The following is a 23,130-nucleotide window of genomic DNA, read 5'->3' as shown; positions in this document are numbered from 1 at the left end:
ACCAAAACTTAAATCTCAGACCAAAGCTGGTGGAAAGTAGGTCATCTCTACTCCACTGACTTTGCAGGATTCCCTCAAATTAATTATACAGTTGTATTCACTGGTGTTTGCACGGAATATAGTGCAAATATACTTATACTGTCAAAAAATAGATTGGAACAGTGAAGGGAACAGCTACCACATCTCTTTTGGAAAAGAACCTGGGATAAAACCAAGAGCTGTTTCTGGCTCCTCAGCTTCTACCAGCCACTTGAGGAAGCCGGGCTTTCTGGGTTCTGGATATCATGTTGTTTACCTCTGTTAAGATACTCAGAATATACATAACGTGAAACCAAGTTTTTTTATTAGTCTAGGCAGCTTTGTATCTCCAAAGCTGCCATCAGGAGTATCACATTGGTCTATAATCTAAGGACTTTTAGTTAAGGAGGTAATCAGGACAATTCAAATAAATGAAAGACCCATCATGGTTTAGATCTTGGATACTAATTCTTATGATGGTGCATCTGCTGGCAGATTGTAGAAAGACCCAAACTCTTGTGCTGGGCACAGTGCAAGCGTCAAGACCTTTTTTGTCTGGAGCAGCTTTCAAACAGTGAGTTTAGGAACACTGCTTCCATATGAAGATTATTTGCTTATAACTGTATGTAAAAAATCTTCGGACTACAGTATAGTTACTAAAACTACTGAAAGGAAGACTAGTAGAACTATTAATAGCCCATATAGGATGACTGTGTGGAGATGGTCATTTTGGGGCTACAGACTTTTACCAATTTCATGTACCACTTTCTTTCAGAGAAATGGATACATGAATATGCTTTAAAGAGATTAATAGATGTTAAAGAAGTTATGTGCTGCTACACTTTAAACTATAGATTTCACAGCCTCCGCTTGGAATCCTGATCTCATACAGCAGCTTATCATTTGATATCCAGAATAGATGTAGGGCCCTGTGGATTGCTTCATGGTGTGATGGTAACTGAGTATTGTACAAAGTGTAGTTGGGACTACAAGACTTTTCTTATAGTTATTACATTTAACAGGTGGACTGTGTCTATCTTCCATAGCTGGTTGCTTTTGGGGATGGGAGGGAAGCAGGCTTTGGGAGCCTTATGATTGGATTAAGAACACTTTGGGAATATTTTCAGCCTTAAGAAGTATTCTAGGATTACTCTTTCTTTAGCCCATCTGTCTGTAGTGTACTTTTTCTATTCCTCAGAAAATAGCTGTTTCCTCAGCACAGCCCTTGCTGGTCAATGACTGCGTATGTTTTACTGTAATAACTTTTTACCTGAGTATGTTATTTATTTATAGACTTAAGAATTTATAAGGTATCAAGACAACTGGCTGTATTTCGATAGCCAGTACAAGGAGCGTTGCAGCAGTATCTCTGCCCTCTTCAGTACTATATACGATAATGCAACTTTTTATTTCCTTCTGAGGACTCTCCTGTGCTCGTCCACCTCTGAGTAGGGGAGGAAGGATGCGATCTGACCTTGAGGGAGGTATGGGACTGGAGGAAATGCCCAAGGTGCCCATGAAGCCCAGGTCCGAGCGTTTTCTTTGGGAGACGCACAGACAGCGTGGTCCTCCCTGGCCTTTGTGGCCGTCTGCTTATGCCACAGAGAAGGGGCGCCTACGCATGGCTTGCACGGGAGAGGACCTAACACCGGCGGAGAGAGAGGGCTGCTGGACACCCTGCTTACCGCGTCTGTGAAGAGGTACCGCCTGCAGCCCCGCCGTGCTTATGGGAAAAACTACTTATGGGGCAGGGCACTCCGCAAGAGGTCATTCCCCGTGCCGTCACCCGTCCGACCCGCTGTCGGGTTACACCGCCCACATCTTACCCCGGCGCGGCCGTCTCGGGAGGCGCCGAGCCTGTGCCGCAATAGCAGCGCCTTCCTGGCCTCCGCACCGGCGGGAGGGGGCCCCGCTGCCCGGGGCCGAGCCCGGCGGGCCCGTCCCCGGGCCGTCCCCGGCGCGGCCGCCTTTGTTCCGCGGGGCCCCACGTGCAGCGGCGGCCGCGGTGTGTGCGGTGTGTGCGGTGTGTGCGGTGTGTGCGGTGTGTGCGGTGTGTGCGGGGCGGCAGAACCCCCCCGCGCCGGGACCCCGGGCTGGCCCTTTAAACCTGCCGTGGCGGCGCGGCCAGGCCGGTGCGGGACACGTGAGGCGGCGGCGCGTTCTGCCGCCGCTGCCCCGGCTGCCGTGCTGCTCGTGTTTTATCTGGCCGGCCGCCAGGCCCCCATCGCCGGGTTTTCGCTCTGCCTCCTCCTTTTTTTTTTTTTTTTTTTTTTTTTCCCGCACAGCCCCCTCCTGGTTTTTCCACCCACGGGTAAAAGTGGCTTTTCTTTTCCTTCTTTTTTTTTTTCTCTTAACCCTCATCCTAGTTTAGTCCGTGGGCAGGACTCGCATAATAATATTTCCAGTCTCAGCAACTCGCATCACAGACACGAACTCAGGACCGCCCCCCCCCTTTTTTTTCCTCCCAATCTCCCAAATCGTTTTATTATTATTTTTTAAGTGATCGCTCCTTTTGCGCGCTGCTCCTGCTGCTGCCGAAATCCCCATCTTCCCAGGGTGCATGCTTTTGGCAAGATTGTGCAGTGTTCTCAGTCCATTTTCAGTGTGTCTTATCTTAATTTGTCCTGATCCGATCTAAGCGCGATAGCCACCACTTGCTTTCAATTTGTAGGATTTTTTCCCCCCTTCTTGGTTTGCTCCCGACTACCCTCGGAGTATTTCCCTCTCTCCTTCTATTTCCAGGGTTGCAACTTACTCTGCCTTTTCTTCTTTTTTTTTTTTTCCTCCCCTCTTTTGAATTGCTTCATGTTACTAATCATTCCTAAATTGTAAGAGAGATTAATTCCCCCTCCTCTTCCACCACCACCAGCACCACTACCACCATCACCTCCTCCTCCTCCTCCTTCTCCCCTTCTCTTCTCCTTTTTGGCAGCACCAGGACGTCCGGTGTGGTGGTGGCAGCGAGCAGCAAAAGCAGCAAGAGCTCGTTTTGATTCCTCCCCTTCCAAGGTGCTTTGGAGAGACTGGTTTCAGGCTGAGCAGCAGAAATCACGATGAGTGCACAAGGTGAGGGACCCGGTCAGCCTTCCACTGCTGCCCAAGATCAACCTGCAACCGCAGAGCTTCAGAAGAGAGGACGAGGCAGACCCAGGAAACAAACAGAAGTCAGTATCGTATAAATACGTAGAGACGTAGATCTGTAGTGTTGTAGGCATGTACATGTACGTATTGTGCTGCAAATGAAGCAGTCCTGGCGACGGGGTGGGGGGCTTTGTTGTGTGCTGCTTCCCGGCGAGGTGGTGCAGAGGCGTAGCGAGGGGCTCCGCCGGGCGCTCTGGTGGGGAGACCCTGGGGCCCGAAGCGGCGAGGCGCTGCCTGCTCGTGGCTGAGCCTCGGAGCCTCCTCGGGACTTTCACTATTGTGCAGGGAGCGAGCTGGGGCTTTTCAATGTAAATGGGGAACATGGAGCAGCACGGCTCCGACCAACCAGCGTTCGCTGGGTCATTTCGAGCTGATTTTGAAATTGCGAAAGCGAGGAGCAAGGAACGGGGCTCTCCTGTCCCTTCTCTCTCAGCCCTCGCAATAGCTCAGTCCGTGCGTGTGTGTGTGTGCGTGCATGTGCGTGTGTCGGGTCCCACCGGGCGCTGCTGCCGCCTCCGATCTTGACCAGCCCAGCCCCTGACTGCCCCTAGATCCTGGGGCTGGGGGGAGAGGAGGGTGTCTAGAAAGTCGCATAGGTTTTTTCGCCTCCCCCCCCGCCCCCCGGCTTTCCCCCCTTCCTCATCTCCCTCCCTCGCCCCGTCATCGTATGCAGAGGTGCCCCCGTTGTCGATGGAGGTGGGGGAAGTAGCCGGAGGAGGCTTGCCCTGCTTTTGCAACACCTTTTGCCTTTGCTTCGGCGCTTTTGCAGGAAGGTCGAGGCGACGGGAACGCTTGTCGGGTGTCTGGGTGCGGGGAGCTCCTTCCCATCCGCGCTCACAGCCTCCTCCCGGGCCCCGAAAGGGACGCACTGGGTTTCTCTTTTTGACTTGCAAGACCTGAATCCACGCTAAGGTTGCTAGATCCGTGCATTATTCCCACACCCCTCTCCCCCCCACCACCTTCCCTTCCTTTCCCGAAGTACCATTGTCGCATCGTTTGGAGCTGCCGGGCCGCGCTCAGCCCCCGCCGCGGGGTGAGGGGCCCGGCGGGAGCCTCCGCGCTCTGCAGCCCCTCCGGCGGCGCCGCCGAAGGGGGATTTTGCCTGCGGATGCAACCAATTAATTCCCGCAGCTCGGCGGGAGCAGCGCGAAGCCGCCCGCAGCCTTTTCCCTGCCTCTCTCGGAAGTCACGATTGAGGAGTAGGGCTGTCCACGGAGCTCATTTTAAAGGGAGCTTCCGCGGGCTTTAAACATGTTTACTCCCATTCATTTGGCATCAGCCCCACTGCCACGAGAACCTTCGAGGAGCTCGAAGCACGGAGGGAGCTGAGGAGCAGAGCCGGTAACCGGGGGAAACCGTCTGCTTTACTTCCCTCCACCCCCCATCCCCCGCTCCGATATGGTCCTGTAAATTGCACAGAAAGTACTATTTGGAAAGCCATAAAAGTGGAGACCCCAGTTTTCTCGCTCTGCCGTCGGTGACACTCCACCGAACCGGCTGCGGGCTCTGTCCCCCTTCCCGCTTCACCCTCTGGCTGCCCTCGCTCAGCCTCGGCAGCCGGCACCCTCCGGCCCTGCGGACTTGCGCCAGGGGTCTATTTTCTTTTCTTTTCTTTTTTTTTTTTTTTTTATTCTTTATTTTATTTTTTTTCCTCCTATAGCATTTGAATGTATGGAAGTGAAAGAAAAGCGCGTCTCCTTCAACGTGCTCAGCCCAGATGTGCAGTGCTTGCGAGGCTCACCACTGAGCTGGAGCACTTGGGGAGTCCTCTCGCCAGCCTCCCCTTAAACCTACCTGGGAATTATAAAAGCTGAAGGGGTTTAAACTGGTTTAAGTTAGCAAACTGCATTTAATTACTTTTACCACATCCTGTAACCTGAATGAAATGTATAATATTTAAGACTGGAAGAGTTTTATAGTGTTTATGATTCACTGAATAAATATTTGGAATCCGAACTCTTAGTAATTCATACCCAGTTTTAAGAACTGGATATTTACTGTCAGGCAAAGGAACTAGTTAAGAAAATAGCTAAAATAATCAGTGTTCCTGTCAACTCATCTTAGAGTTGGGGCTTTGTTTCAGATTTTTCTTTGGTTGAGTTTTTTTGGCTTACTATTTTCATATTTGAAGAAAGTTTTACATTTGCATTTTAATACAAATGAGTTATTTTTAGAATAGGTGTGAATATAATGCCGACTGCAGAACAACAGAACAAAAATTCCCCCTCCCCAATATTTGTGGCCTTGAGGGAGAAATAGTCTCAGCTTACTTTACAGTAATCTGGTATTTAACTTTTTTCCCAAAGAAAGTTTCTGCTACAAGCTACATGTTATAATTTTATCTTTCTATTATGAAATGCAATTGCAATTAAATGGGTAACTATTATTTGGTGAATAACCATTCTTATATGAGGGAAATCATAGCTATCTTTAAAAAATGTGTGTCCTCGTATAATTTACATTAGAATATACAAACTTTTCAAAGTTTTTTTATGTGATTATAAGGGAAGTAAAACTCTTTTATTGTGCAAAAGTGTTTGTTTTTTTTTTTTTACCTGGAGTTGTTTAATTTTTCATGTTGCATTTTTAGTATTATGTTATTTATACTATTAATTCATATGCTTTAAGCAACTTCTGTTATAGTTTATCCTTCAGATCTTCTGGGTTAGTTGTTGCCTTTTGCCACAATAGCATGTTTTCCTGTGTTTAGGAACCAACTGGTGAACCATCTCCTAAAAGACCAAGAGGAAGACCCAAAGGAAGCAAAAATAAGAGTCCCTCTAAAGCAGCTCAGAAGGTGAGGCTATTAAAGGGAAAGAGTTACTAATGCTGTTTTTTCATCAGCTGGTAGGAAAAAATCCAATAATTTAGGCTGTGAACTGTGAGATTGGAACCCTTTTAATAATGGAAGCTACATAAAACATGAATTTTGCATTTTTAAAACTAGAATTATCATGAAGACCATAAGTACAGAACCTATAAGGGCATCTTGCTTTTTGAGTAGTGTACAGGTTAGTGAAATAGCATAATGTATAGGATGAGAAACCATTGAGATATCCTGTATCTAGTAAGGAAATCAATATTAAGGATATTATTTTCTTCATTAAAATTTTTGTAAGAGGAAGATTAATTTCTTGCCCACTTACAGTTGTTACTACTACAGACCAAATCTGTGTATTAAAGCTGAGTGCTTTGTCAAACATAGGTTAATTAGAGGTAAATCCAATTATGTGTTGATGGAAATAAGTGCATATACTGAAATTTACAGCTTTAAAATGTGATGCTAAAGTAAACTGTGAGTTACAGTAAAAGCCTGCTATATCTTGTTTAGTGATCAGTTTCAAAGCGACTTTTACTGGAAGTGCTATTAGTCTTCTGAGCCACTACTTCTGCTAGATAATGGGAGCGAACTTTTATTCTGGTGGTTCTGAATGCATTTAGTTATAGGAGAAGCTCTCTGAAGTCACTGTATTTAGTGCATGGACTTTACATCACAAATACAATGACTTAATTTTATTTGAATTGGGGAAAGCACAGCATTAAAAAACTGTACTGTCAAGGCAAATAATACCATTCTCTAGGAAATATTTTAGGGAAGGCAAATAGTTGTATATAGTTGAAAACAAATATGGGAAATTTGTTTGTGTTGATAGTTATACAGCAGTTAGCACTAATTTATAGGTACTAAATTGGAAACAACAGCTTACAAAATCTGTTAGTGAACTGTAGAGCTTACTCGTATCAGTATCTTTTAAGGAGGTCTGTGAAAAAAACTGTGTCAAAGGTATTTGTGTCCTCATCTAGTTATGGTTCATTTGCCTATGGTAGTGACCAGAATTAAGTTCATAGTTTTTGGTGTTATAAATTACTATAGCAACTACTGATAAATATCTAATCAGTCGGAGGTGACTGTGGTTTCATGTCTGTTTTGTCTGAAATGTTTTCAACATTTGTGTGAATTTTCCAACTCTTTAAATTCAGATTTTTTAATTTTTCTTTAGTTTCTGGGCTGGAAAAACCCCCAGTATATTCTATCAAGAAATTAATGAATTACTAAAAAATGCTTTACAAGTTAAGTATTTAAAATACGTCAAAGTCATTCTTCAAGATAATGTGCTTAAAATGTTGGGGTTTTTTTCTTTATACCGTAAAAATGTTCCTCAGATGTACTTTGAAATAGTTTAAATGTCACTCTTGAGACGAGAGAGAGCATTTTTTTTATTAGTCTAGCAAATCCAAATGTGAGCTTTAGTATTTTAAATATTACTCCTAGGAGTGTTGACTTTCCTAGGAGAAATATTTGTAATAAGATTAGATTTTAAGTAATTCATAGAAATGTGTTTTTAAAAGATTCTTCTAAAAGAAATATTAACATTGTTTCATTTACATGAGTAATTCGGAAACCAGTATAAATGGAAGATAACTTAAAACATTCGTATATGTGTAGGTTTATCAAGTCAAAAGTTTTCCAGATGATTCTGGTACATAGTTGTGTTTTCTTAATCTAATTTACAAACTGAGCAATTTCCTTATAACATTTTGATTTTCAGAATGCATCAAGTTACTGCTGTAATTAAAGCAAACCCTTTTGGGTGTTGCTAGTGTAAAAAATTGACCAAAGACCACGTCTTTTTTTATAATAAAAAAAACTTTGAGGAGTATGTAATTTACAACTCTTACTGGTTTCTGGGTTTGTAGATAAAGTATATAAATGTTTGATAAATCCTCTAAAACATAAAACAGTTTTAAAGCCTTACTAGAAGAAAGCAACTGGGATCCCATTTCAAATAAATATTTTAACTCTTTTTCCAAATTGATAATTGACCCTCTCTAAAATGGTTTGGCTTCTCACCAGGCATCTCAAAGTATCTTTTAATGTAATATTAATTCCAATAGTTTTTTTAATAGTAATATGCATGGGAATGTTTTGGCACTGTAAGAAAGCTTCATTTGGTGGTGAGGGTATCACCTCTAAAAAGAGTGAACTATATGTTTGATTTTGTGCTAAACATATTTACACATACATATGCATACATAAATTTATTAAGATTTTCTCCAGCCTGTCTCAACTCTGAGAAGGAGAACTGTCTATCTTAGCTTAAGCCCCTCTACATTTTAACCTGGGTGTACTATACACCCAACTGGAATTTGCTGGAATTTTTAAAGAATAGTGTGTGTTTCAAAGGGAGCTCATTGAAATGCTTTAGTGTTCACAACATGTTAGATAAACGTTGACCAGGAGAGCCCACCGAGCAGCCATAAGAAGGCACTCATGATTAATTGATTGGGTGTTCTCTTGCAAAGCATTACACATCACAATTAAAAATGTATTGCACATTGGCAGTGAGTTAAAAATACTCCAGAACTGGGGCTTTGTTTTTCTATACTTCAGAAAGGAAATACCCTTAAATCAGTTGATGGACAATTTACCCTGAGATCATGGTAATGTAGTGTATTTAAAATTTCTTGGTAGACAGGATTTTTCTGGTTTTTTTTGTTTTTGTTTTTTTTTTAAGCTTTCAGAGCTTATGTTTGGTCTTAGTAAACTGGCCTTAGGGCATCTGAAAACAAAGTACTTGGTAGGAAATTAGCAATGGGAAACTTGACAATGCATACAGAGTGTTGCAAAACTAACTGAACAGCTAATAATGTGGCAATTACTCTAATTTTAGGTAATATGCCTTTTTTTTTTTTTAAGAATTGCATATCACACATGCCTAACTGCTATAAATTGGACCCAGAAAGTAAACTGCGTTTTATGGAAGACCAAACCATTTCTCAATTGTTTAATTTTCACAAACAGAAGGAACAGAATGTGTTAGCAGATGAGAAGAGATAGATACAAAAAGATTCCTGATCACTTTGTACTTGAGTCCCCACAATTGGGTTGTTATTGCAGTCTACGTCTTTAAAGAAGTTATTCTGTTATTAATTTAAAATATTTGTAAAAAAAATAGCAAAACGTGAAGTGGGTTTTTTTCCCCCTAAAGCACAACTAGTTTTCCAGGAAGATGCTAGTGGGGATCTTCCTTTTTAATTTCCTGGGTGTTCTGTATTTGAGTTTTATGTATTATACTGAGCTAGGTTCCCAGCCCATCACATTTCCCTTTCAAGGGCTTTTCTTTCTTTAGCTAGTGTAGTTTGGCTTGGCAAAAATACTGTATAGGTGTAAATACTCTCCTACTTGGAAGCAGGAAACACATTTGTGAGGTTAAAAAAGAAGTGATAGATACCATGGTTTTGTCTTTTGAGAAATTGTCAAGGGATATCTCAGGAATATCTAATGGTAAGAGCTCTTTGGTAAAATTTACCTTCGGTTAAAATATGTTGAGTTTTGTTGTAGTTATTAATGTACTGAGATTCACTGAAAATACCTACAGAGTTTGGTAGATCATCTTCTGAAAATGAGAACTTGTGATCCTGTGTGTGACTACACTTGCTACTGTCTCTACATTAGTCTCTACATAACATGACCAGAGTTTGGTATGTAGAAGTGCATGTCCCTGGGTTAAGCAGTCCAAAGGTAAAAAAACCAAAAAAACAACAAACAGAAAACCACCAAACCAGAGAAGTGCATGTGACCAGAACTGTGCCCTAAATTCATTCACAAAAATCTAGTTGGCTTCTCTGTGCTTCCTTCATTTTCACCAAACTAATCATTACAGCTTTAGAGGGAAAACACGATCAGATTTATCAAGTGATTGTAGCATGGTTATTGCACTGAAAAAGAAGAGATCTCAAAATCAGGTATTCTGAGCAAGATGGTGAAAGCAAAAGATTCTTGCTTAAAGTGGATAAAACAGCACATGGAAAGTGCATTTAGCCAATACCTAAGGTATTTTTAAGAGTATTTTTTTTTACTGAATGACTGGGGTTGTTTTGAGAGGAACATGTTTCTTTGCAAGTCTTTTGACACGGTTTAACGGTGATCTTCCTCCCAAACTCTCGCTTATTTCATCTGACTTACAGCTCTGACACATTTTGTTTGAGATCCCAGCAGATCATTTTGCAAAGTGGATAGAGTTCAGATTTGGATTCTGTTGCACTTGAGGTCTTCCTTGACAATGGATAGATGCCCAAAAGAGCGCTTTATAGCCATTCAATTATTTATACTTGTCTTGTCTTGTTAATTGCTTTCAGTAGTACAGCCTCAGTTTCTGCCTGGGCACAGCACATTTTTGCAGCAGGGAGGCAGAGATGATGGGCAGTCAAGTCCGAGGGTTGACCGAAGCTATTTGTAATCAGGGTTTGATAGACCTGTGGTACAGGGCTTAGGTGGATTGCAAATCTGCCTGGGAACTGTTAGCTCGCTCCCAGACAGCAGTAACTGCAATGGTAATCTTTCTCACCTGGGACAAATAAAAAACATTTCCCATATAGATCATGCTCTTAAAAGTGGATATAAAGAATAAATTTAATCCTGTTCCTAAAATGTGACATACCAAAATTGTTGTATTCATATTATTGTTTATAAGAAATTTAATATTTTTTCATGGAATATGTTTTGTGTTTGATAACATACCCAACCCTTCTTTAAGTTTGGTGATTTCATGTCTTAGCTGTATGGAGCGAGGTCATGCCTCATAGTGTAGCACCAAATGTTAAAAAAAACCCTGACTAAACTCCACCTTTGAGTGGCCTGGTACTCTCTCTGGATTTGCCCCTAGCTTCAGAGGCAACACTTAATTAAAGCAAAGAGCCAACAGACTGGTATGTTTCTAATGATGCAAATACCTGTGCAGAGGAATGGCAATGTTTTGGCACTTATGTGTTCCTTCTCTTAATTGAAACTTATATGGAGAAACATTGTAATATTGATCTGATTTGCAGTAAAACATTTCTTCAAGTGCTTAAATTAAAAGACAGTCTTGTGCTGTTGGAGAAAATGCAAACTAAAAAACAATCCAGAGGGAAAGAGTTGGATTTTCCTAAACTTCATGACTTTATCATTACCACTGTACTGGCACTACTCCTTTTGGTTGTTCCAGAAATGTTTTGTCTTTCTCTTTTCTTGGAAAGGAGATACAAACATCCACTTTGGAGGTTCTTGTCATTCATTTTCTGCAGTTTAGTCTGTGAAAACCTTGCTTTTTGCTTACAGAATCGGTCTGTACCAAAACATCATCTCTGGCATGCCTGACGACTGTTTGCTCAGCTCACCTCTGGGAAAGATTTAATTTTGATAAAAACTATGGAAATGTTTTTCTTCTAACATGAGGTAGAAGTGATATACAGCAGGAATTTAGTGCCTTTCAATTGAAAGGTCCCCAAGCACTTGACAAACTGATATCCAAACTAGCTAGGAGGAACACTGGCCAGTTCTGACATGGACCTTCCTCAGTGGTAAAGCGCAGCACTGCTCCTGGCAAGTGGCCACACTGTGTGACAGTTTATGGCAGGAAGCAAAGATTAGTTATTCAGAGAAATCTCTCATGTTCTCTTTCTAGGGACTAGATAACTAGATTGTGTGCTGTAGTTGAAGTTACAATTTGTGTCAGGTTTGTAGGAACTTTAATTGTGAGACAAAGTAGATTTTGTTTCCAAAAAGTTAATTATTTTTTAATAATTTGGTTTTAATAGAGTTTTGGAAAAGGATCTTTCCTTCAGATGTGGTAATACACAGAAGAAAATAAATGGCATTAGTGCTTTGATCACGTCAGGTGTTGATTTGTTAAGAACAATTTTAACCAATATTTTCTTTTAAGATTTATGTCCAGTGTTTCATGAAGTAAACATAGATCCAGGGGGCTAAAGCTTATCACAACTAAATCACATCTTTTTTTTGGCATCCATCATGTTACAAGGTATAAAGAAATGAACACTTACAGGAAACAAAACTCTGAAATAGACAGCTACAGGATATAGTAAATGCACTTTAACAAGTATTCTCATAAGAGGGTTTCACCTTACATGTAACACTGGTATAAACGATTAAAGCTCAAGTTTACTCTTTTAACAAGTCTGAGTGATAATTTTGCCCTTTAGGAGTGTGAATTTTATTTTTCACAGCTTTCTTATTGGCAAGGTATTTATTTCACAGTAATTGTGTTTAACTCACAGGGCAGTTTTTTTTGTAGAGATTCCTCCACTAGTTCCTCAGCTCAGGTTCTCTTTTAGAGAGATCCAATTTACACAGCATTAGGTTACAGTATATGTTACAGAGATTGATCAGCAAGTGATTTATTTAATGGCACAGTTGATTTCTAAGGGCAAATCAAATACACATACAGTTAACTGGAGGAAAAGAAAAGCAATTCACGTGTTCTAGAAGTCGTCATTCTTGGGGACTTCGTATGTGGCAAATTCTGCCCTGACTAAAGGTAGTGGCAAAATCCTCATCACCCTCAGTGGAACAGGATTATTTACCTGGTGGAGTGTATGGATGGGCATAGCTTATGTAGAGAAAATAACCTGAATTTTTCATTTTAAACTCTGTATGTATTTTAGTGTAGTGCATAAGGACTAGTATTAGTTGTAGTACTGTTCACAATGTCACACAGTAAATTAATGGAAGAGTCTGTAAGAGGACTTTTTCTTTACACTGAGCTCTAGGAACAAGCGCAGGGCTTCCATAAATACAGCTGTCACATTTAGGGCCCCTTCCATGCCATTTCCTGAAACCTGGAAAGGAAAGGTGTGTTTTGGACAGTAAAAGTTTTACTTACAGCTTAAGGATGTGCTTTTACCTGGAAAACTTTAAGTGAAAAGTAGAGAAGTTATTTCCCACTATGAACACAGACATATTCATGGTGATATTCTGTCTAATCCATTTCATGCCTGAACATAATGAGACTAAAAAAGGAATTATAGCTGCTATAAACTGCTTTGACCAGGCTTGAAACAGGCAGTATTTTTAATTTAGTAACTTCAAGTACTTTTTGATAGCCTGTGAAAGACTAGATTTGATGTTTCTGGGGTTTCTCAGGTTTCCAGGCTGCCCTGTGTCCCCATCCTCAGCCTACATGTTCCATCGTTGGCCTAGGCTCAGGCACCCCAGGCTCTGCTGTGGGCACTGAGCAGCTGTGTGTGTGTGTGGCCACACTCCTCCATACCCTTCCACACGGTGTGGATTAGGGCTGGGGGCACCCTTGAGTGCTGGTGAGGCATCACCTGGCCACAGTGGCTAAGAAATGTCAGTAAAACTGACATAATCACATTCTACCAGAAAATACATAGATTAGGCAGGTGGCCTAGTGCCACCCAAGAGATATAATTGTAGCTAATGTTACAGGAAAGGAATTCCTAGTTACCGAGGCTGTTAAGTAATGCTGAGGTATAAAATATGCTGTGTTTCTTTTCCCTTTACAGGGAGCAGAAGCCGCTGGTGAAAAGCGACCCAGAGGCCGACCCAGAAAATGGGTAAGCATTTCACTTCCAGATTTATTTGCTGTATTATAAACCATGTTATTAAGTCCATTCTTTTAGAGAACAATAATTTCTGTTTCATATGTAAAAAAAGAGCATCCATCTTCTGTGTCTGTTCTGGTGGATTGACTAAAGGGTTAAGATAGCAGAGAAGTTAACCACAACTTCCTACCTTTAGACTCTAGTAGTTTGCTCAAGACACTTTACAATTAAATGTTTGCTGGGAGTGAATGTTTATGTGTCTCTTATCAGCATGAAAAGAGGCACAACTCTTCCTTCAAAAGAGAGTAACAATGAGATAACTTGTTCAGTAATTGAGTAACTAAGGTTAAAGGGGCACTATCAGACATCAGAAGGCGATAAGATTCAGATGTAGTGTGCACAAGATAATGTTTAAACCCAAAATGTCTTTGTCCTACCTTGCCTGGAAACATGCATATTTTCCTTAAATCCAGCAAGAAAGACTACAGATGAACAACAGGATACTTGCACTTAGAATGTATTTTTTCCATTCAGAGCTGTTTTCATGCCTCATATATTTGTAGTGACTGGTAATACGTTTCATTAAAAGTTTCCACTTTCCCTGGCCCCATTTAGTCTGTAGATGTGTCTGTCAGACACATGTGGTTTTATTCTTTGACCATGTAAATATTTCAGTCTTGGATACTTGAAATTCTGTGTTTTCACTGATGTTTACAGCTAAAATGAGAGTCTGCTTAGTGCAGCTCTCATCTCCATGTCTTTTACTTATGCATGAGCTTTCATAAGAAAAGTGATTGGGATGTCACTTGGAAGACATGGTTGGATATTAGAAGATACGAAGGTGTGGCTGTGTGCTCCATCAGAAATTAACATTTCTGATTTCCCTTTTCCAGTTCCCTTTCCCTTTAGCTGGTCAACATTCTTCTTTAAACTTCTATTTCAAATCCACCCCCACCCTCTCAATTTTAATCCCTTATTTCACTCTGCATTCTCTTTCCTCTCTGCAGTCTTGTCCTTTTCCCCTCATTTTGTTCAGTTCTTTTGCATAGCTTTTACAGAGCTGTAGAAGTATATGCTTGGAAGAGCTCAAACAACACCAGAAGGTACTGAAAACTACAGCTGAGGTTCTCAATAGTATCAGCAGCTGAACACAGAAAGTTGGCTTTAACAGTAATTTAAAGACCTAGTAGTTCCATAGTGTTGTCCAGTGATAAAGTACCCCAGGATATTTCTTTGGAGAAAACAGACCACTGCATACTAGATGAGTTGCTTATACCTGTAGTTTTCAAGTCAGGCAGTTTTCAGGTATATGAAGAAGCTCACTGGCATTAGAAAAAATGATGGTGTATCGAAACATACCTGTGCCGGTGATCCTCTTGTAAGCAGCTTGCAGACGGCAAATGCCAAGTACAGTAAAATATGGATCAGTTCCTGTCTGCTGCCTCCCATCTGGCTCAAACCTTGCACATGTGGATGCTGAGTGTTGCTTGCTTGATCTTCACCCTGGGTGCAATCCCAGGGAAAACAGACTCTAGTCTATAAGAGTAAATAATTTATAACAGGCAGGCCATCCCCACTGGATTAGGAATGTGTGACAGGTGAATAGGAATGGTTAAATGGTTTGGGGAAGAGGAAAAAGGCAGGAGTCTAGAGTGTTAAAAAGATTTTTCTCTTCCAAACACTCATAGTCAGAAACTAAGGTGAGTTTTCAGTGAAAAGGGCTAAATATAGCGCTTGTAGCATCTTGTAGGCTAGAATGTTTCCCTTTTATGTTTGTATCTTCATGGGGAAGAAAGAATGGGCAGTGTCAGTGGGGCATTCAGTATGGAATGGGCTGTTTGTCAGGTGAGGAATCTGATTTGCAGAAATGGGAATTACTATTTATCTAGTAGATATATGCATTACTTTACTGTGAGACCAATACTTACAACGGTTTTGTTCATTTTTTTGAAACTAATGTGTATTTTAAAACTTGGTATTACTTTGCTGTCGTGCCTGTTGAAAGTGTAGTCTTTTTATTTTCTTATTCCAACTATATGATTGCTTCTTGTGATTTTTGGAGATAATGCTCCTATCTGCAGCTTGCATTGAGATAATTCTACAGACCATGATAATCAAATATGCTTTTTCCCTCCTCTCTTTCTTCTCTCTTTCCAGTATAAATTAAGTTCATGGGTTCCTTCTCTGTGCATGACAAAATGGAGAGTGATGTTATATTTTCCTCCAAAGAGAAATGTGGTTAAATTATTATAAGCCACTATGGTGCCAGCTATAAACAAAGTTTATATTTGAAATCAAAGGAGGATTCTGCCCGAAAGCAGATGGTACAGAATCATCCTTTCTGTTTAGACATCCAGCATGTACTCTGAAAATGTCACTTTTTATCACCCATACTTCAGTTGAATTAATAATTATAGTCTTCTTAATCCAATTTATTTGTGTATCAAGCCTTAATGATGACAGTTCAGTATTAGCGAAAGTACGGAGTATGTAGGTGGTTTGTTTTTTTTTATTGGAGAGGGCCGAATTCTCCATGGCAGGTATTTTCCTAAGTTTGTAACCCTTTTTTTGAGAGTCTAGAGGTTCTGTGTCATATGTTGTTCATCAAATTGTAAAGTATTATTTCTGCTGTTTCCTTCAATATGCACATGCAGAGACGTATGAGCTAACAGACCACTGTAGAATTCCGGTAGCTGGTCTTTCTGCTGGTTCAAATTAAGTATTTAATGTTTGTGACTCACAGTATATTTATTTATGTATTATTTTTTAGAAGAGAAGTGAATCTTTTTTGACTAGTATAAAACTGAGAAGGGGGAGGGAGAGCCCAAGTGAAGAGGGCAAGGATCCCAATTTATCGCAAGCATATGAGACATCAGATGATCTTTTTAATGCAATAATGTGTACTTTGCAAAGTTGTCTAAGGAAAGAAGACAATAGAAAAGATAGTAAAGATCAACAAAATCTTCTGAAAATAAAATATTTAGCTACACAGAAAAGCCTTCTAAATGTGGAGAGCTAATTGAATAAAAGTCCTGAAGATAACAAGGTCAAATAGATGGGAAATGAACATATTTGGAAGAAACACAGTGCCTGCTGCTTTAAAACTGATCTTCACTGTAGGTTGCTGCACACGTGAAATGCACTGAAGGCTGTGAGTCCTATTACCTATTAACCCTCTTCATGGGGACCTTGGTACTCCTTAATTTTAGACATTTTATTGCACTAATATATTCTGGGCTCTTTGGATGTATCTGCATTAGTGCATTAGGTCAAGTCATGACTGTGCTTTGGAAATGTATCTCCTAATTTTCCCCACTTACTGTATGCATTGTGTAGCAGTCCCAGAGCTTGTTGGCTGGACTACTTTCAAATGAAACAAAATTGGAGGATGTGCTGCAGAAGTGTAGTCTGGTAGACATTCAACCCATAGAACTAGGCTAGAATGAAATAAAAACCTCTTGAAAGGTGCACAGTGTGGAACTTAGGTCCTCAGCACCAGCCTTTTTATCTCCTGTGGTCCATATTGTGGACTATAGCCTTTGATGGTTGAAAGAGGCTATGAAGCAATCTGGTTTTTATTAGCAGAATTATTTTATGTAGCACAGGGATAAAGTCAAATTCATAGCCATGGAGATTCACATTCACAACCCTTCAAGTCAGTGAAGGGTTTGTCATTGACTTCATCACTGCCAGGTGTTTACCACTGAGGTCTGATGCTGCTGCTCGTGAAATCAGCAACAGTTTTGCTCATGGCTTCACATAGCCCTTTGTAAAGAGCCATCAGAGTTTTTTTATTTTATTTATTTAGTTTGTGATACCTATAATTTCACTGAAAGCAAGGGGCTGAAGGTTTATGAGTAGATCGGGAGACTAAGTAATCAATTACTTTGCTGTTTGTTCTAAAGAACTGCATCTAAAAGCTCTGGAAATCTCATAGGCTTCTAGTGCTCTCAGGCATCAGTTTAATGGAGAAACCTGAAACCTAGTTCTGAAGTTGATGCTTAAAAGAGTGTTTGTTTTTAATTTGCAGTGTTGGTATTATGTCTTTAGGTAGAATTTTTGGGCATTTCCACATTGTTTAAACTGAGCCACAGGCTCTCTGCATGGCATAGCACAATTGCTCTAACCCTCCAAGGAACAGTCTTTTATAGCCTTGAGCAGGACTTGGGTGAGGAGGAGAGATGGCTGATGCCATGCCATGTAGCTGTTTTAAAGGATGGATAGATGAAGATATAGGATCTGCATGATTGTGACAGCAGAAGATAGTGATTTTCTTGACCAGTGATATGCAGGATGTGTGTGAAGTATCCGCTTGTGCATCTCATCACTGATGCCTAAGTAACAACTGTGACTTGATCAGAAAATTTCTCTCTCTTTCAGTAATTTTATTTTCTGGTAGATAGTATATATAGCACATTTCAGGTTGGTAGAAGATAAAAGATAATTGGAAATTAACTTAATTTTCTTAAGCAGAGGCTTAATCTGATCCAGTCACAATCATCTAGACAAGCTGAGAGCCTAGAGAAGAGAAGCCTTTGAGCAGACCTTAGAGCAGCCTTCAGTACCTAAAGGGGGCTACAAAAGAGCTGGAGATAGGCTTTTTACAAGGACTTGTAGCAATAGGTCAAGGGGGAATGTCTTTCAACTGGAAGAGAGTGGGTTTATGTTAGGTATTAGGAAGAAATTCTTTACTGTGGGGGTTGTGAGACACTGGAACAGTTTGCTCAGAGAAGCTTTGGATGCCCCATCCCTGGGAGTGTTCAAGGCCAAGCTGGATGGGTCTCTGAGCAACCTAGTCTGGTCAAGGGTGTCTGTGACCATGGCAGGGGTGTTGGAACTAGATGATCTTACAGGTCTCCTCCAACCCAAACCATTCTATGATTATAGTAATTTTTGAAGCTTTCTTTTTCAATGAGGGCAGAATTTCACTTTATACAGAAAGTCAGTTTAAGCAGTGCCAAACCACATTTTAAAAATCATTACAAAAATGCTTTTTTATAATAAATTTTTCTCCAGGTTATTTCCCAGTGTAATTTTGACATAGATGAGATATCAAACCTTAAACATGGAATTGGCAAGATGTTTCTATGCCAGCAGTTCCAAAAGGCCTGTGGCAGGGCAAGGACTCCTAATACTCATTAACTTGTAAGATTTTGAAAATTTCTGAATTTTGAAGAAATATGTATCAAGACAAGCCTGTTGCCTCAGAGAACTGATCAATGCTTTGACGATATTTCTTGACCATATTGAGCCTTTGTATACCAAAGTCAACTTTCTAAGTCAAGTTTATGTCTGGTAGTGACATACTCTGTGATGTGAAGCCATTTAACTAATTTTTCTTATTTCTCATGCAGTGCAGTCATTTTTGTCTTATATGAAGTCATGGTCTAGGAGGTGCTTAAAGTCATGCAGCCTTCTTCACTAGGTGGTAGAGAGGGAGAAGGATGTTCTGAGATGATATTTCATCCTGCCCTAGAGAAGGCTTTGTTATAGTTGTAGTAAATTCTCATCTGGAGATAGCAATCTTTTGACATTATGGAAGACAACCTAGAAAACAAAATGCAAATAGCAAAACCTATCTAGAGAGATAGGTTTGATGTGATGCTTAGCCGTGCATCCCTAAGTTAGGATAGAGATTCTCTTGTTATGAGAACATGTTTTTGTTTAAATTAGTTACTACCTGGTCAATTTGGAGCAAACCATGATTGAGGTAAAACTGAAGTCACATGTATTGGATGATGAATGAAAAAGTTACTATTTATGTAATTATAGAAATTATAATTGTGATTATAGAGGATAGTACAAATAAAAGTTCAGTTTCTTGTACGGGGAAGAATAACGTCACTTTGAGTTACTTTGAGTCTTAACAAATTTTGACCACAATATAAGAGGTGTTACTGCTTCATGTGAAGCATGTCATAAAAATTTGCATATGTTGCTGTTAATTTAATCTTCTAAACTGTCTTAGCTCCTTTGTGAAGGTCATAGATGCTATTTTGTAACTTGGTTATATAAAATACCTTCTTTCTTGAACATGTTTTACATCTGTGTGGGCAAGAAAATCACCTGAGAGGGTTTGTTGTTTCAGTTGTCTAAAGAGCCTGAAGGGGCTTTTATAATTATGAAAAACAGACTGTTGACCTCTCTCCTTTAAAATTCCTAAACTTAAGAAGTGGATGAAGGACATGAATTGAAAGCCTTAAAAGCTTTATACCTATAAATTTACTTTCCAGTTGAGATGATCTGTAAAAGAAATCATCTCTCAAAACCTGAAAATTTTCACAAAAGCATTGGTTGTTGAACTTTTCTCCTATGACTAACAGATGCTCTTTTTTTTTTTACCATTTTTTGTTTGCTTTTGTGGTTTTTTGTCTATTCACCATTCTAGGAAAGGAAAAAAAAAATCTTACATGCTTGCACCAAATGCATTAAAAAGATCACTAAAAATATGTTCTGTCTCACCAGTGTTCAGAGAGGTATGTGTCTTCATTTCTTTAGAAGCTTGTCTAAAGAAATAGTGTCCTTCCTTGGAATTTCAGAGTCCTGTTCCTTGTTGGTATAAATAGATGTGGCACCATTTATTTGAAGGAGACTACAACAGAAAATTTAGCCATGATATTTCTTTTCTAAAACACATTTATACTACCAAAAGGATATTTCACTCATTCTCTAGTTCTCTTCCACTTCAGTTAACGTATATTAAAAGATACCAGTTTAACTAAAAAATATTTTTACTTCAGCTGACATTTCAGACTCCTTAAAGGTTCAGAGAGGAAATTTTAACAGGCAAAAAGTGCAGAAAGTAACATTAGAGCGTCTCTAGTGAAAGGCAAACTGAAATTCTGAGCTATTTCCTTTTTATGATCTCAGATAACAGTTGTTCAAGGGCTCTAAAAATTAGTTTTCTGTTTGGCTATATACTTTGACTTTATAAGCCTCATTGCCCATTTTACATAGGAGGAAACTGAGCACTGAGGCTGTTCACAGCAACATCAGGAAGCTTTTTTGCACCTGTGATTTTTGAATTCTTAGGGTTTTTTTCACTAGTAGTTATTGGCAGTTGTGCATCTGAATACCTGATAGGGAAAACATACCAGGTTGTGAAAAGTACAGGCACTCGTTCTTGCTCCTACAATTCCATTTGCACCACTGAAAATGCTATGAATGCAAAAAGAGAAGCCGGGCCCCACCTCCATTGAAAGTGTACTCCACAAGGTTAATTGCCTTGCCCAAGGAAATCTCTGGGAGAGCCAGGAATAGAACTCAGATTTCCTGGCAGCCTGCCCTGCGCCTTCAGCTCATGGCCATCCTCCTCCAGTAAAGCTTGCTTGAGAACAGGTTGGATGAGAGAGGGAGGGAAACACACTTTTCAGTCCTGTATCTTAAACCCGTATATGCTTTTTTTACCTGTTTCTGTAAACTCAGGTGTGAGTATTTTGGTATCTCTAGCATAAGTCCAGCTGGTGGGCAGTGAGAGTAAGCTATTTAAAATCCTTCCTGGAGATATTTGAAAGATGGTAGATGTGATGCTTTAAGGACATGGTTTAGTGGTTGACTTGGCAGTGCTGGATTAATGGTTAGACTCGATGATCTTAGAGGTCTTTTCCAACCTAAACAATTCTGTGATTGTATGATTCTGTATACAGGATAGAGTGAAGAGATTTAGGACCATGAGGGTTTTGAACCAATCCCAAATATAAGCCTGAAAGGTATTTGAAGCATATTGATGGTATTCTCTCTTCTTTGTACCTTGATTACACAGAAGTCCAATACCAATCAATTAAATGACAAACGTAGTCACAAAACCAAGGTGCTTGGTTCCTTGAATATTTTAAATATGGTTACTTTTCTATTCAGCATTAGCTGAGCTATAGTTGCGGGACAGGGCCATTCCAAGTCACCTCATCCAGAGATGGTATTTCTGTTCCCTGTGCTCTTGAAATGTAGTGCTGCAGAGGGAATGAAAACCTATGATTTAACATGTAATCCAGGACAGAAGATTCAGAATCAAGACTACTAGGTTTCCTTATAATTTCTGGCAAATTGTGCATCTTATTTAATACAATTTAATTTAATTCTGCATTATACTGCAGGCCCCTGTAGTGCAGTAGCTTACAGGAAAATATCACATTTTTCTCCCTGTGTGGGTGAATTTATTCCCATCGATTAAGAGTTACCGTAATAATTAGAGGGGTAATACTTTTGGCTTCATTCTGCATTCTTTACAGACCCAAACAGGTGATGTGGATACCAGAGGAATGCACAGTTGATCCTCTTTTAGAAGGGTTGGGGGGAGGCTAGTACTGTGATAATTAATATTTGGAGAGTACTTTCAGGTGTTTGAATGAAAGTAATTATACGCTTTAAGTGCAAGTATTGTTATTTCTTCTTCCTTAATCCTAGGACTAAGCCTCACTTCAAATTACAGTTCAGTATTACATTTTAGGTATGAGGCTAGATTCTCAGCAAGAAAGTTGGCTTCGTTCAGTAAATAGCTGCAAAATGTGCTCACCAGGAGTTGTCTTCTAATTCTATAGCACACAACACTGAGTGAGGAAAAAAACCTTTTTTTTGGCTGTGCTCTTTTGAATTTCTTTTCTGCTAGTTCCAGTTTAAAATACAAATGAAGCATAGTTTACAATAGCATTTACAAGTATACCGGTTCTTCTGTCCCAAGGCCTATGTGAGATATTCATCAGACTGCAAAAGAAAACCAAAATAAAATAGAGGGACAAGACCCTAATATTTGAAAATTGTGACTTCATAAGCTGCATTGCTTAAATAGTCAGATTGGGATATGCAGTTTAATGGTTTAAAGATGCAGTAGTGACAAGATCTTTTCAGATCCAAGAGAATCCAGATATTTTCAGTCTTGGGGGAACCCTGCAACTGAAACCAGGGCAGCCTGGGAAGATGACAGGCTGAATGACAAAGCCTATGTTGAGAAGCAAGTAATTGTGGAGTAGAGGCTGATAATGCTGATATCACTGTTTGTTTTGCATTCTTTTACTGCTCACTGTTCAGAATGGTTCTGGTTGCACAGAAGATGCTAATCAGCCTTGTTGTTACTGGAGGCTGTTGGTGGGATATGATTTCCTTCTTCGACTTCTTCTCGGTCGTTTTGATGCTGCAGTGATTTCATTTTAAAAAGGAAATCTTGCTGCCCAACAAGGGCAACCACTGACCGACTTGTGCTGACAGGAGGAGAAGATGGGTTTTTTTCCCAAACACACACATCTCTGGATTTCATCCCTTTTCTTTCATAGCCTGACGTTGTGGGAAATCCATTACACCCAAATTATAGCCTGCCTCACTAGGATTTTAGGAGCCTGTCATGGAAGAGGATGTATGATATAATCTATGGGACGAAACCCATTCTTACTTAGTTACAATCAGTGCTTGACATAGGTGCCTTAGAAGGACTGCAGAGAAGGATCCATTCCCTTAGTTTATGTGCTTCCTCCTCTCTACCAGGTGGTCTGCTGAGTTTACATGGAATTAACACATCCCCCCCTCCACTCTGTGTATGGGGAAACAGAAATGTGTCACTTCCCCTCATGCTACTCGGGACCAATTTGCTTAGTCCTATCATAAGGATGGACACTTCGTGGAGGAGGACTGTAA

At 40.2% G+C, this 23,130-nt stretch overlaps 1 protein-coding gene across 1 annotated transcript in view; it reads left to right on the top strand.

Moving 5' to 3' along the window:
* The window catches only part of HMGA2 (high mobility group AT-hook 2), a 120,269-nt gene that overhangs the window by 7,782 nt on the left and 89,357 nt on the right, over window positions 1–23,130 (top strand). The window contains exons 2-5 of the mRNA XM_027665854.1: window positions 1,440–1,718; window positions 2,951–3,182; window positions 5,870–5,956; window positions 13,468–13,518. Of these exons, the coding sequence (XP_027521655.1) occupies window positions 3,072–3,182; window positions 5,870–5,956; window positions 13,468–13,518 (249 nt within the window). The 5' untranslated portion in view covers window positions 1,440–1,718; window positions 2,951–3,071. The remainder of the gene's footprint in view (window positions 1–1,439; window positions 1,719–2,950; window positions 3,183–5,869; window positions 5,957–13,467; window positions 13,519–23,130) is intronic.

The sequence above is a fragment of the Corapipo altera genome, unplaced genomic scaffold (assembly GCF_003945725.1).
Source record: "Corapipo altera isolate COAL_440 unplaced genomic scaffold, ASM394572v1 1, whole genome shotgun sequence".
In the NCBI taxonomy this organism is placed as follows: Eukaryota; Metazoa; Chordata; class Aves; order Passeriformes; family Pipridae; genus Corapipo; species Corapipo altera.
The sequence above is the reverse complement of the archived record's forward strand: the minus strand, read 5'-3'. Positions and strand labels throughout refer to the sequence as shown.